At 40.8% G+C, this 15,814-nt stretch overlaps 1 protein-coding gene across 6 annotated transcripts in view; it reads right to left on the bottom strand.

The window, feature by feature from the left end:
- Positions 1-15,284, bottom strand: part of LRP1B (LDL receptor related protein 1B) — a 1,051,820-nt gene extending 1,036,536 nt beyond the window's left edge. For all 6 annotated transcript variants that reach the window (XM_042437575.1, XM_042437584.1, XM_042437621.1 and 3 more), the window contains exon 1: positions 15,088-15,284. In XM_042437575.1, coding sequence (XP_042293509.1) covers positions 15,088-15,193 — 106 coding nt within the window. In that variant the 5' untranslated portion in view covers positions 15,194-15,284. The remainder of the gene's footprint in view (positions 1-15,087) is intronic.
- Between the last annotated feature and the right edge of the window lie 530 nt (positions 15,285-15,814).

Here is a 15,814-nt window from a genome sequence, read left to right as displayed (position 1 = left end):
TTCTTATCTTCTGCAATCAACATCACAGGATTATTCAAAGGAAAACAACTTGAGTTCCTTAGACCTTTGTCTTTGTTCATTTCAAGGAGAAAGACTGAAACTTCTGAACTGCCAATAGATAAAAACTCAGTGGTGGTGAAATCCTTATGGGATTCCATGCATTCTTATTTCTAAAAGTTTTATTTCAATAGCACCTGTCCTCCTCAACTTGAAGGATAAAGTCAAGACATTGCCATGTACAAAAAGTCATGAAGGAATGTCCCATTGATAAAAAGAATGAGACAAGAGAAAGTCCTTGGTGCTTTCATCTTAACTGAAGGAGGAAGAAAAGGTATGTACGTTCTTATTTCTTAAATAAAGCTATATCTCAACAACGTGTGGTTCTGTCAGAACATCAAATCATTCAAGATGAAGCATAATGTGAAAACTTATTTATGGACACCCTGCTGGCTATAAGAATACGTTACGGGACAATGCATGCTGTAGCAGTAACTTTTCAAATACACACACATATACTTTTTGAAAAATCAAAGAGTTATACTATTTAGAGTTTTGTCTAAATGGGAGCACCTTTCTTTCCTCTTCCCCAAATCAGCATGCATCCTTATTAAATGCATCACTTGGTGACACAGGTATATCACTAGTTTTCTTGACTTACCAAAAAAATACTATTATTGGGAGACAAATTTAAGTTTAGCATTGTTAGGAATGGTACAGCAGGAAAGCACACACCATAAAGATAGGCCTCAAATGGAGGTTGTCACCTAAAATCACCACAGGTTTCTGCATTTATTTATTTGTTTAATTGTTTTAGTAAGCCTTGGTAATCTGTCATATTTTTATAAAGTTTTTTTTTAATGCTGAGATGTGTCCAATATGATATAACCTTCCATTTTGATGAACAGGAAAATTCAGTCACGCTGCAGAAACATGCTGCAGAAAGCTGGTGTAAAACTACCTGGTCCAATTATAGTTTTCCCTTGGATTTTGTATCCATCTCAGGGGATCATTAAGTCCTCAAGATTAGGGTTTTTGGGGTGAAAGATTAGAATTTTAGGCTGATGCTTTTCTCTTTCAGACAGCAGGAGTGTCCTATGAGTATAACCCCACTCATAAGATTTTCATGTTAGCAAAAAAAAAGTTAGAATCTAACCCAGAATAATAGCAATAGAAAATGTTCTAATGCATACTATCATTTTTATAATTCTGAATATATCCAAAACAGTTATTGAATCCAGGTTTTGGGGACCTTGCAAGCCAGCGTGGTGTAGTGGTTTGAATGTTGGGGACCAAGGTTTAAATCCCCATTATGCCATGGAAACACACTGGGTCAGCTTGGACAAGTCACAATGTCTCAGCCAGAGAGGAAGGCAACGGCCAAGCCCCAGCCCTGAGAAATTCTGGCAAGCAAACCTCTTGATAGGTTCACCTTAGGGCTGACATAAATCAGAAATAATCTGAAGGCCGGCAACAACAATAACTTGGGGTCTTGCATTCCACCATTATCCCTAAAATGTTTCCTATATCCTATCATTTCAGATGATCCTGCTCCTCATATTATTATTTTTTAAAGAGATAGTCATACACAACAATAAAACTTCCTCATATTTGGCAATACAATTCAATTTAACATGAGCTAGGTTTTTACCTAGGAAATGAATACATTCAAGGAGCATCACAATAATTCTGGCAAATATCATTCATGAGAAGAATGTGACAAATATTAGTCATGCACACTTGAGCACAAACACACATTTAAAAAGTGCACATTTTAGTAAGGCTGGAAATATTGTATGTGGTAAGTAGTAAGCATCAGAAGGTGGTGACTGCTGAGGAGGAAAATATATTGTATGCATATTTATTTTTATGTGTAAATATTAAGTGTCACTAAAACACATTTTGACAACTAGTTGTCTCCTTAGGGTTAGTAGATAAACAAGAAGTACATATCTAAATCAACTTATAAAAATGTCTAAATCAGCCCTTTTTTCTCCTCCTGCTTAAAGGTTGCTATTAGTTCTGTATAATATTATGTTAATCTTGAACTACAGTATAAGAACCGCTTAACAGGGTGTTCCCCCCCCCTGAACACAAGTATATTGAAAAATCCAATTATATGTTTTAATAATGACCTTATGCCTCTAGGTCTAAGCAGTGCTTTGTGTTTTGTTACTCACATAACTGTTTCTTCACTTATAAATACCATCTTTTGAAAAACGTTCAAATAAATTTGTGTTTCATTTTGTCTGCTGCTGATAAAATGGTAGCTTTGCTTTACTGTAACATAAATGTGTCTGGAATCTTCATTTTGAGATGCACCATATTTTGTTAAACAAAATGTGGGGATGTACATCTTTGAAGGCAAAGAATGAATCATTTTACCACTTTTGTTCTCAGTGCAAGCACAGAATAATTGGAGAATATTCAAAGATCAGTACTTATTCTGTTCACAAAAATAAAAAAATGCACGTAGCTTTTCAAAAATGGCCTTGAGGATGGGATTTCAAAACCAATTTTCTGCACAGCATTTTCTGCACAGCATGTCACATTTCTAACTGGCATGTTCTGTCCACAATGTTTGCTGCACAGAAAACTATATTTTCTGTGCAGAAAATTGCATTTCTATGTAGAAGGTACTGGTGGAGATTCTGCATGAAATTCATAGGTAAGATATTGTAGCTGTGCTTTAACTCCCCATTGGACCCCTGAAACCCACCTTTAAATCCAGTAATCCACTCAGAGCAGCCAAGGTCTGTCCTGCTGCTGAGAAGGAAGACCTATGATACTTGGTATAGTTTAGTGGTTTTTAAGGTGGGTTTATGGGTCATTTGCAGTCATGGTAATCGTCTCATGATCACATATGAGAATATGAAGCAGTTACACTATTCTAATTCAAGACACCATAACTGACAAAATTCCGGCCTCTTTTTTTTCTGGGCAGGAAATCCCATTTTGGGTACAAAAAAACCCTACATGTATTTTTAGTTAAGAGGAAGTCTCAAACCATAAAGATTCCCACCCTATTATTTTCCTCATCAGGGTTTCCTGACACTCAAGAAATCTGGTTGTTGTTTTATTTAAAATCATTACCCAAGTATTTTTGAGTTCTCTTATCATCCCTAGCAAATCTACAAAGTAGAGTTTTGCCAATTTATGATTATTTAATGTATGCATGGTTGCTGAGTAAAATTCATCTTCTCACTTTTACTTTTTTCTATGTAGGGCACAGCTACACCTGGTGAAACTCTGCCTCATATGCAGCGCTTTTTAAAAAAAAGCCTAGCTCTGCCAATTCTCACTGAATGTATTTGTTCATATTAGTTTCATGTGATATGGCAGTAACTTGTGCCTTAAAACAGCTGAAAAGGCAAAACATGGCAAAATTGCCTAATCTTGAACCTCGAAAGGGCAGGGGGAATGTTGAATTAGAATTTAATGGAATATCAGAAGGTTGAAAGGGTTTTCCCTGAGGGAAGCCAAATTGCTTTGGGGCTACATGTAGCCCATGCAATCTTTACTTTCCTCATCCCTCCCCATTTTTTCCTTAGGAGATGCTTCCACTATTTAATTTGTGTTTCCAAATATACAGGTTCTGCCAGCATCCTAAGAATACCTGTGATGTTTTATGTTGAAGTCCCTATTTTGAAAATCAGAAATGGATTCTGCTCACATCCTGTTTTGGAAAAAGATCTGTGTTCAGCCTAAAAATATATTGAGAATACATAGTTAAATTGCCCCTCATAAAGAGGATATTTTGAGGGTTAAAAAAAAAACAGAGTGGGGGCCTGTTCTTCTGATGTAGGGCATGTGGAGCCCCCTGTCCAATTTTGTATCAGTCACATAGTTATGAATATGCAGATGCTTTCACAGAAGAAGAAGTATGGAAAGAAGGAGCTGCTGTCTCACCATAGCATCTGAGCAATGGCATTTTGGGAGGGAGTGCTTCATAAACTAAAAAAGATTAAAGGAGCCTATACAAACCAAACACATATTCCCTTCCCTAGAAAATGCTTGCATTAATCTCTTCATATATGTCTTCCTTGGGTCTGGAGGTAGCCCAAACCTGCCCTAGACACAAGTGAAGTGCAAAAAATAATAATAATAACATTGTTGTGCTCTCTTATCATTGCTCTTGATTGTCAGCACTGATAGTAAGTGAACTAACTCTCTAGATCAGTGATGGCGAACCTATGGCAAGCGTGCCAGAGGTGGCACTCAGAGCCCTCTCTGTGGGCACATGTGCTATCGCCCCAGCACAGAGTTTGCCAGAGTTTGTTACTAGAAAGCCAGAGCGACATGGCACTTTGCAATAAGTAAATGGGTTTTGGGTTGCGGTTTGGGTACTTGGCCTCTAAAAGGTTCACCATCACTGCTCTAGACCTTGAATACCATAGATTTTTCTAGGGCTCAGAATCAGTTCAGCAATCTCCCATTTCCATTTAGGAAGGCTGGAATCACAAACTCATTTCATTCCCGTAGTTGATAACAACCCATGCGGAGCAATAGTTCTTCGTTTAGCAGTATGAGATTCTGCTCACCTACACTAGCCTTGAACAGTAAGTTTGGTTTCTGTGGAATCTTTAACCCAGTACAGACCGGCAGCTTGTGGTGGCCTAGGGCCAATTCTAGGGTTCTGGAGCGTGCAGTATCTGCACGCACACGAACCCTACCACATAACGGCAGTGCCATGTTTACGTAGCAACGTCCACACAGCACACGTGTCAATGACATCACGCATGTGCTGCATCCAAACAGGGCAGCACACATGTGACATCACTGTGATACCCCAGGGCGCTAATGGCACCTTGGCAGCATCGCGGGAAGGAGCTGTATTTCACAGCTCCTTTTTGGGGAGGATTGTTGCTGCAGCCATGCAGTTGCCGCAGCAATGATCCGGAGAAAAAAGGGGCAGCCTCTGGCCACTCCTTTCTTCTAATCTGCACTGGTCCTTAGATTCTATATATGTTTCTCATTTGCTCCTACCTGGCTCCTTTTGCTAGCACAAGTCATTTAAATGAACATGAAATTCATTCAGTGTTCTACATGAATACTTTACAACAGTTGTAATCCAGGTGGACAGCTTGGCTTGGGTAAAATTTGAGAAAGCACAGCAATACACAGTGTACCACTACAGAACTTAGTCAAGCAGGAAGTCAATAACTCCAGTTAAGAAAGGTTGTCTTCCCACCCAAGGTAACGTCCAGGCATTTTTCATCATTTGTAAACAAAGATGCCCTCCATCACAGCCTGAGGGAGCAGACAGAAATCTACATGATATACTGGACAAGAGGAGATTTTGCAAATCCCCAAGGTCAGAACAGCTTGGTTTGAGAGCAGAAAGTTAATTAAGCAGAAAAGAAAGCCAAAACAGAGCAGAAGAGTAACAGTTTTCTCTATGCCTCTCTGCATGATATAATAGCACTTACATTCTCTTCCCAGGAGAGATAGTCGTAAAAGCATGCCTTCTGTCATACTGGAAAAATCCATTAGACAAAAGGCATGCTGTTACAACTGCCTCCTTCAGGAAGAAAATAGAACTGCAACAATGGCATGTGGGGAGGCATGGAAAAAAATCACTATTCTCCCATTATGTTTCATCTCTTTTTTCTCATATGATAAGGCTCCAAGAATCATTGTTAGCACTCTACTTATATAATAAATTTCAAGGCATCATATTCTATTTTATTTGTATTTCCACTGATTAGTTGAAAAAATTCTGTATGTTAAAAATAGTTTGAGAAGAAAAGGCACGTTTTAGGAGCCTTGCTGAGTTCACAAGCTGAAAACAGCAGTCACTTACTCCAAAAGGCATTCTGAATGAATGCATTTTGGTAGTGCTACCTTATCAGACATTTCAGTTGAAGAAGTAGCAGAGCAAAGGAAAGACAATGATGTCTTTGTCACATCACAGTATTCTGATATTCACATGACCACAGCATCACATCGGAATTATTTTACTTTCTCTACTTATTGTTCTTTCCTGAATCAAACACTCCTCTGGCAAAAATTAATGGTTTCATCCCCAGCCCTTCAGATGGTAATGGGTATTCTTTCACTTTATTCAATGTAAGCTGAAAGCCGCGTAAAGCGCCCCCAAGTATGACGCGGGTGCACTGCACTAATTTACTGGCCATGGCAAGCTAATCCTCCTGGGTAGGGTACATTTTGATTCTATCTAAGGCAGAAGAATACCTTGGGTGACTTCTAAAACACTTTCACAGCTAACCTGACCATAATTAAATGAAGCATTATGTCCAAATACACATATACCTTCTAGGTCTTTCTCTTTTTGGTGTTCAAGGTACATTAACACACACAGACACACAAACTGAGATTTTACCTTTTTCCATTTATCATGAACCCTTTCAATGAACAAGCACTTTCAAGCTCCACGGGGGAATATAGCATAACAATAATGAAGATAATGGGTGTTTTGCTTTAACATCATTGGAAAGATGGACAAAATATTATGAACAGCATATTATGCCATTTGAGATTAAAACAGAATGCTAATTAAGGCTCTTGTTATGTTCTGATCTGTAAGTAGGCCTCATAATTACAGGAGAAAGACTCACAAGAGTTAGTATTAAAGCCTGTGCAGATTTATAACTTCTGGCAGCACGGTCCCTTTAAAGTGTAGCAGAGTTAGTCATAATTATAGGAGAATATGAGTGTGGGAGAGAATTATTTGTACTGCATACTCCTGCATCGGTAAAACATCTTTGTCCTCTTTTCTTTCAAGGACCATTGTTTTAATGAAGGATGTTAAAAAAGAAAGAAAAATACACACACTATCAATTCACACTAGCTATCAAACGAGGACACAAAATCCAAGGGCATATTGAGTTGTAACCAGGTTATTAAATGCTATGTATTGCATATGCTTTCCTATTTATTACTGTAACTACCAAGCTGCATTCTGCAGTTCTGCCTTGTAATATCTAGCCTCTAGGCCAGAACTGGACAGCACTAAAGAGTCTCGGGCATACACATCCATATCCAATCCATGCAGGCTAAACTTCCAGTTTTGTCTGAAAGCATTAGGGGATAAGAAAAGATACAGGGTAATTTGTTTCGTTGTATCCATAAATCATAGTCACAGTTTCCAGAGGCACTTTTTCCATTTTTCTTTCTAATCATGAGTCTTAGGGAGAAGGTTTAGGGGCTTCATAGATGCTCCCTTCAGGCCACATAATTCCCATTCCTGCTCTAGGCAGATTCAGCAGCATTAAACTTAGCTTAGTACCGTGGATTACTTGAGCAGATTCTGCTCAATTGACAATACAACCTAGTGGTAGATCTAATAGTCCTTGGAAGAGGGCGTGGGATCTAAAAAACCATGACTCAGCCCCCAAATGATAACAGGGGTAAGAGAGAAGTGTGGACAGAAGAGCCTCTTAAAGGTTCTAGGGAAAATCTTGGTTCAGAGGGTTTATAACAGGAACTGAAGAAACTGATACTGTATTAAGTATGCTTCCTGATCCTACTATACATAATTAGGATGACAGTACAGTACTCATCTTCTTTAAATGTAACCTACTGTGATTCCCCAGTGAATGAGCTCAGAAGAATCTCAACTGACTATAAGGAAAACCAAATAATTTTTCAATACAGATATATTTGGCTTCCATGATTGATAACATTCACTAGATGTAGACTTTACTATAAATATTCGTACTATTTCTTACACACTATTCTTTGTACTCTTTTTCACCCATAACATATATTCTAAATAGTTATCCTTAGAACACAATCTTACCAATGTATACTCAAAGCTGAGCCCCACTGAATTCAATGAGGTTAACTTCCAGGTAAATAAATTCAGAATAACAACCTAGAGATTTTTTTAAAAATAAATCCATCTAAATTTCTCACAAAGAGACAGCATAGTGTAGTGGTTTGAGCACTGGACTATGATTCTGGAGACAAAGGTCTGAATCTTTGCTCAGCCATGAAACCTGAGCAGGTCACGCACTTTAGCTTCAGAGGAAGGCAATGGGAAAACCCTTCTGACCAAATCTTGGCAAGAAAATCCCACGATAGGGTTGCCTAGGGTCACCATAAGTTGGAAATTACTTGCAATTATTCAACAACAAAATTCTGAAACAACTCCAAGATACCAAATTATTTGATCTTATTTGCAAGGTGTCACTGATATAGTTTGAAACAATTCTAATTTCTGGACTTTCAGACAAAAAGTTGAGAAAAACGTGGATTCAAAACAAAGTCTTCCTTTTATTTATCCTGGCCTACTGGTTGTGGTTACAGTATGTTGTGATACTGAGATCCTCAATTAAACATGATTCAGCTGCAGTATTCTTTCAGCCTAACCTACTTCACAAGATTATTGTGAAGATAAAATGGGTGATTATCCTGGCTTGAGTTCCCTGATGGGGTATAAGCATAATTGACAGTAAATTAATTAACTGTAACATTGATAAAACACATGGAAAACAAGAGGAACTTGGATGTGGTCTACTATCACATCAATACATCTTCTCTAAAGCTTTTCACATATCCACTTATCTTGCTGTGCTCCAGTAACTTGGAAAAAGTGAAAAGAATGTGTGAAATGAGAGCTGTAGTGATCTATATCCATGCCAATTTCTGATGAATTTTTAAAAGTCTACAAGTTAATTTAAGGGAAAAGGGGAGGAAGAACAACAAAATCAAATGGGGATAAGATCTACTTATCCTGATGTTTAATTTTCCATAGAGATTCCCAATAAACAAGAGCACTGTGACCTTCTCTAACTTCATTGAGATGAGTGTGTGTGTACATGTATGTATTAATCAAAAAAAGGAAGAACTGCAGCTATGAGAACAGACAACTCAGTGCGAAACACTTCAATGTCTTTATTTGAATTTGCCCATCTTACAGCCGCTGAGATTACTTTCTACCAGACTGATAAGTAGTAGTTCCATGTGGCAGAACACAGTACAGCTGGTTTTTGAATGTTTTGCTTCTAACACCCAAATATTAATAACGAGTTTGGAATGAAGCCTAAAAACACATTGAATAAGGGCATTTGAATATAGGCTTTGGGAACAGAAGAAAAACAAATTCACACACCAGGCTGAAAAGAAAAATACCTATGTTGTGAATCTTCTGCCTTTATTTCATCTACACAGAGTAATCCCATTTTCACTTTGCAGCAACCTTCTGTTAAACACAGCAGTTCTGATTTCAATTGTTCCTGCATTTCCTTACGTAAAACTGAGGTATAAAGCAACATCCCTCCTTAGATGTGTGTGTTCAAAAGAGACTTTTGACTGGTTGTACAGGTGTAGGAAGAAATCATTTTCATACATTTTATTTGTGGTGTTTTCCTTAGTTGAATTCAAACTTGCTTTGTAAGAAGATAAACAAAGAAATAATCAATGTTGTGAAAAAGGCTTGAGTTATGCGGCAAAGGGATCTTGCTGGTGCAACATCTGTCTGCTTCACCGTACAGTGTGCTTTCATGTCTGACAATGCAATACCTCTCACAAGAATAGTACATTGTTTGCTGCAGAGATGGTTCAGTTTGAACATCATAATGTTGTGAAAATATTGACATTATATTTTTTTAAAAAGAAAGACATGTGAGCCATTGCCAAAGATATTTCAACTACCATTAACCACAAAGAGCCATTTCAGGGTCACTGTGACAGTCCTTACAGTAACATACTTGGTGGAACTAAAAACTGACTGATAGACATGGAAACATGTGTTTCTGAAATTCTGGGGGAGTCTTATGTATATGGTACCAAGTAGACAATATCTTGGGGACAGTGACAAAAAGATAGCTGTCAGGTGGTGAAAAAAATCATTTCCATATGAGCTTTCAAATGAGCATAGATGATAGGCAGGTGTGCAGTCTGGGAACCTGAAGCAATTCTGAATACCTCCAAAGCCCAAATGATGTTGGAATCCTATATACATTTCCATGGGAGTCTGTCCCCTAGAATACAGGGACTTAATGCAAAGTAGACATGCACAGGACTGCAATGTTAGTGAGAACTCCTAGACTACTTGATCCACTGAACAAAACCTAGCCATTTGTCTGGAAGAACTAATTGCTGAGCTGAGGGGACAATGCTACCAATGGAACGACTCAGCCTAGAACTAGATAATAACTATGAGCAATGGAAGAAATAGCTCTATAAAGTCCTCTAAAACATATATGCCAATGATGTCAAACCAACAGCAAGCAGAGATTAGGTTGCAAATGTGTCATTGTTAAAACCTGATTCTTGAAGACTTGTGTCTTCCCTACAAGTTGCATGGCTGCAAGCCTAGCATTGTCCAAAGCAGGCAGCCTACGGTCATATGGCATGATCCAGCAGTCTGGTCTCTTTTTTCTTTTAATGGGCACAGAAGACGGTACGATCTGATATTACGGCTTTTATTCCACCCTTCTTTAGGGTAAAAATGTCCCTAAGAATTCTTTTCTAAAAGAAATACTTTCCTTAAGGAATTGTGACTTAAGAAATAGACTGTTTCCACCACCAACAACAAAAACCCTTTATTACATACCTTTCCCATATTTCCATTTCTCATTCCAACAACCCTCCACTTCATTTTTCTCCAAGCCTTCTTAATGTAGCCATTGCTTCTCATTATCACCACTGATTCATCCGTTCTCATTAATACTACCAATCCTTTCCAATCTGTATCTCTGTTTTCATTTGGTATACTGCAGTGTATCTTAGAGCAGTGCTTCTTATGCTATCTGATGTAGGATTTGTTTGTTTTTATAGCCATTTTGACACCATTTTTGTGCTTATTGGTATAACAGGTTTTAGCTTTCATACAAACTTGTAGCAGACTAATAGCTCAGAGACCAGCAGTGGTCCATGGACCAACACTTTGAGTAACGTTGCCATAGAGAATTGATGTCAAACTATAATTTCATACAGTGGTTTTTGTTTGCTTGCTTGCTTTAATTTCTAGGACATTTTGGTAACATTTTTCAAATGTTTACCTTGTGAAGAAAAGTGATGTCAAGTCTTCTTTTATTCTGAATGAATGTTTAGATTGGGAACATCTAGCATGTTTAAAAACAATGTCTACATTCTTAATTTGTATTATACTTCTCTTTCATCTGGCATGACATAGTGGTACGGTGAGGTAGTTGACTCTAAGTGAATTAGATGTGGTCGGCATAATTTACAGAAATGTTATCTTTTTAGGGCTGAATTGATTCTAATTTAAACTGACATAGGGACATTATCACATGATACTGATCATTACAAAGCAACAACAACAAGCACCATACAGAGAAAAGTGCACAAAAATGAGGCATAAAATCAGAGTCCCATACACACCAACCTGGTACCCAGTAATCTCCCAAGAGGAACACACACAAGAATTTTATCATGGTGATTGTAAAGATTTCCAAAATCTTTTGTTTTCCAAGTGTAGTGGTCATTTTCCCCCAATAACAGCCAAGATTGGTGCCCTCTGAACAAAGCTGGGTAAATTCAGGAATATCTTGGAAGCCATCTCTGCTCAAGGCAAGATTCACTACTCTATATAGCATTTCGATGTCTTAGGCTTCAAAGGCATCTGGTACCTACCTGGTATTCCATGTGTTCTATCGGCTACTTTCCAAACACAGATTCTTTTTGAAGGCTGTGTTGTTATTATTATTTTTTTAAAGTCAGCCAGGCAGTGATCATCTTTTTCATTGCCTGTAGCGTGCAACACCTTTTAATTTTGATAGCCAGCTGGGAAATTGACCTAACAGATTCAGTAGTTCAATCACAGCAGAAACAAGGCCTGAAAATAGCATATCTAAACCATTTATATTTGTTCAAACTAAACAGACAGTAAACAATTTGGTATCTGGTTTGCAGAGTGGGGAGGAAAGAAAAAAGATGAAAAGTTTCCACAATGCAAATTCAATTTCCTACACAATTACATTTTCAATAGGAATCTAATTAATTCCTTGTAAACTAGATATCGCAGTATTCAATGCATTCTCATTTCTTGCTTGCTTTGAGGCTCATGCAGTTCAGAAAGCTATCCAAGTTAATGGGATTTGCTTTGTATCCATTCTGAAACAAGATATACCATTTGAGTCATACCAGCCACTATGCTTTCTGAGTTCAATAGCTATAATGGAGGAAAATATATATATATCATGTTTTGATATATATCTCAAGTCATCACAACAAAATGAAGAAATCCTACTCATGTCCCATTTTTAATTGGTGTGTGGCCAGAACAAAGTTCACCAGGGGGGAAAATGTATTGAATATATAGTATCTTCATCCAAGAAACAAAAGCATAACTGTCTTACTGGGTTAGCTAGATCCACAAACTACTTAAGATGGAGTACTGGCATGTCAGGATGCATTATTGCCTATACTTTTAATCCTTTCTCTTTTTAAATGGTTTATAAATCAGATGAAATAGAGGGCAACATGGACAGAAGAGGAACATAGGACCCGGAAGCAAGCAATGTCTGCTTTTAGGACTGAAGCTTTTGGCTTCAATCTAAACATTTGTGTGAGACTATGAGGTTGCTATATTTCAGACTTCTGGATACTTTCTGAAAAGCAGCATGATGGGAAGACATGCAACATGTGAGCATGGAAATGCTTGCCTCTAGCAATATATTATTTGTAAATGTGTGCCTGTCATTTAACAGAACAAGAGCCCTATTTGGGGGAAGGACAGTGGCTGCTCCAGAAAAAGGCACTCGATGTTCCAAATATTCAGGGTCAGGATCACAAACTGAAATCTGGTTTGTTAAGCAGCTGATAAGATTCAAACAATTCTGTCCAAACATCTACTTAGTATTGATTTCGACAGAAGGGGGAAAACCCCTAATATATTTGGTGTAAATCTCCTTAGAATCAAAGCGGTTTACCTTGAAGAAAATATATTCTGGACCTGGATGCTTATATGCTCAGAAATGAGCCTCAAGCTGCTGTGCTCACGTTCCTGAGATTAAACCCAGTGAATTGAATGGGACTCAAATTCCAATGTATAGGACTGTATTATAAACCATCTCACTGAAGTCCCCTGCTGTTGTTGTTTTTAATATATATAAAAAATAAATTTAAAAAAGCCCAAATGGTTGTACTTTCTGTTAGTGGCCAATTTTATTTAGCCCTGTTTGAACAACGACTATTCAAACGCATGCTGATAAAGAGGAGAAATTTAAAAGAAAAGAAAAGAAATCAAAGCAGAGCACATTTTAACTTCTTTGAAAGCCAATGGCTGCAAAAAGCATACTGCCGAACAACTTGTACTTTTCACGAAACCCTGAGCGAGTGTTTGATAAATCTGCAGAGCAGGTATGTCAGGTTTCAGGCGCATCAGAGCGGCACATCGCTCACACCGAGTGCCTTTTAGTTGTTGTCTGGTAGTCAAGCCATAATTTTTGATCGATGCCTAATTGCTGTCCTATAAAACACAGCCATCACCCTCCTCCCATTTCCTTGACATTGGATTAAGTGCACAAACCTATGCATTTCTTCCCCCAGAAATAAGTTTTGCTCAGTTCAATAGAGCTTCTTCCCAGGTAAAGGTGTCTAGGGCTGCAGCCTAAAGTATTTACAAATACTTATATTCATACCATTTATCCAAATGCTGAAGTACGTATGACTATCGGTCATTCCACATACATCTCAAACATACAAAGAGTTTATCCTAAAATATTCTGTTGCACTTAACCACTTCCTAGCCAGTGGAAGCAGAAGAAACGTATTCCTGTAATGCAGTGTGAGGTTTTAATCATGAAATAATAAATAAATATCTATTTGTATCCCGCCTCTCCCTGCGGATCGAGGTGGGTAACAGCAGGATTCAACATTTTTCAACCATGGTTCACAAAAGTCCAAAGCCAACCCTGCTCTCCTCCTGGAAATCTTGGCAGGAGGGGTTACCTGTGATCTTTGCTGATTTATTTATACCCCCCCCCCTGGTTTTCTACATTTTTAAACCATACCGAAACCACCGTCTCCCAAAGTGTGTCTGGATGTTTTGCGGAAAACTGGTTCCCAAGGGCATCCTCTAGACAGCCCACTCTGGGAGGGATTCTTCACTGGACTGAATGGGACTGGCTTCTGAGGAGACCTGAATAGGGACCTCAGGCTGCGGGAAATGGCCTCAGTCACCCCCTCATTGAAGAGACCCACTGGTCTAGACTGGGTCTCGGATGGCAGTGTGGGCGAGTGGGCATCTTCAGGGCATCCCTCCTGGCACCGGTCTCCATCTGACCCTGGGCGGACCCTGGAGAGCACAGCCAAGGAGCCTCCTTCTCCAGGAGGGGAGATGCCTGGTTTTGGAAAGAAAAACCTAAGCTAAGGAAGGGTTAGTCGCTCTTCCAAACCCCTTTCCCTCCCGAGGAGACCCCCTGGATCTACTGCAGCTGGGAACCCATCCTGCCGTGAGCAACCAGGAGGGCTGAGTGCCTTCCTCAGGATGGCAGTGGCTGGGTCTAGGGGGGCAGGCTGGCATTTTCTGGGCATCCCTCCTGGCACCGGTCTGCAGCTGAGCCTGGCTCCCGTTGAGACCGTGCCCCTGTGGCCCCTGGGTCTGGAGTCCCCTGCTGGGACTGCCTTTCAAGGCTCTCCCCGAGGGAGGGAGGAGTGCACTTGATCTCCCAACGAGAGGGACTTTGGAACAGAGGCTGGGCTGGCTGGGCTGTCTCTTTCTGAGGGGCCCAGAAGGAGCCCTGGCCCGGAAGGCAGCCCCAGGAGTGGTCCCTGGGCAAAGGCAGAGCATCCCCAGGGTCCCTCGCAGGGAGTTCGGAAGGAAAGAGGGGCTTTGGTTGGGCCAAAGGGGGGAGGGTGGCTCCGGAAGAAATGCCATTGCAGTTTCCATTTGGGACCCAAGAAGCTAAAGGGAAGAAGGAAGGCTTCCCTGGCCCCGCCAGAGGCAGCCTCTGCAGAGAGAGGGAGAGCGCCCAGGGGCCCCGCTCCCGCCGGACTGCAGCCTCCTCCTCCTGCTGCTGCTGCTGCTGCTGCCCCCCGGAGAGGACCGGGAGCCCTTCAGGGCCAGGGAGGCGCCACAAAGGCTCCCGGGGGCCCTGGCCACGAACTTTGAGCAGCCCAGAGAAAGAGGGGTCCCGGGCGGAGGCGGCGCCTTACCTGGCTCGGCTCCCGCGGCTGCCTCCTTCGCCGCCGCCGCCGTCGGACTTAATCCCGGGCAGAAGAAGGAGAGGAGGAAGAGGAGGGAGAAGAAGAAGGGCAGCATGGCTCCTCCAAAGTCACTCCGCAGCGCCAGCAGAGAGGGAAGGAAAGAGGGATGCAAGGAAGGAAAGGAAGAAGGAAAGGAAAGAGAAAGGAGGGATGGATGCAAGGAAGGAAGGAAGGAAGGAAGGAAAGAAAGAAAGAAAGAAAGAAAGGAGGAAGGAGGGAAGGAAGGAAGGTAGGAAAGAAAGAAAGAAAGAAAGAAAAAGGAAGGAGGAAAGAAAGAGGGAAGGGAGGGAGGAAGGAAGGAAGGAAGGAAGGAAGGGAAAAGAAGGCAGTCCGGGCGGGCGACCGGGTCAGTTGTCCCGGGAAGGCTGCAGAGGCAGGTGCCCAGGCAGGCTGGCAAGGCAGGCAAGGCTGTGTTGTGCGGGTCCGCTGGCTGTCTCTCTGTCTCTGTCTCTCGGTGTGTCTCCGCTTGGCTCGCCTCCTTCCTCTGGCTGTTCGGCGGCGGTGTGTGAGCGCCGCTTGTGTGCCTCGACGCCTCAACGCCGAGCGAGAGCAGCAGCCGAGTGAGTGGTCTTACATCACGACAAAAGGAGGAGGAGGAGGAGGGAGGGAGGGAGGGAGGGAGGGAGGGGGGGGGAGGGATGCCGGGGGGCAGGGCAGGGCAGGGAGGTCGCCCAGG

This window comes from Sceloporus undulatus, chromosome 1 (assembly GCF_019175285.1).
Source record: "Sceloporus undulatus isolate JIND9_A2432 ecotype Alabama chromosome 1, SceUnd_v1.1, whole genome shotgun sequence".
NCBI lineage: Eukaryota > Metazoa > Chordata > Lepidosauria > Squamata > Phrynosomatidae > Sceloporus > Sceloporus undulatus.
Note: the sequence above shows the minus strand (reverse complement) of the source record. Positions and strands in the feature narration are given on the sequence as shown.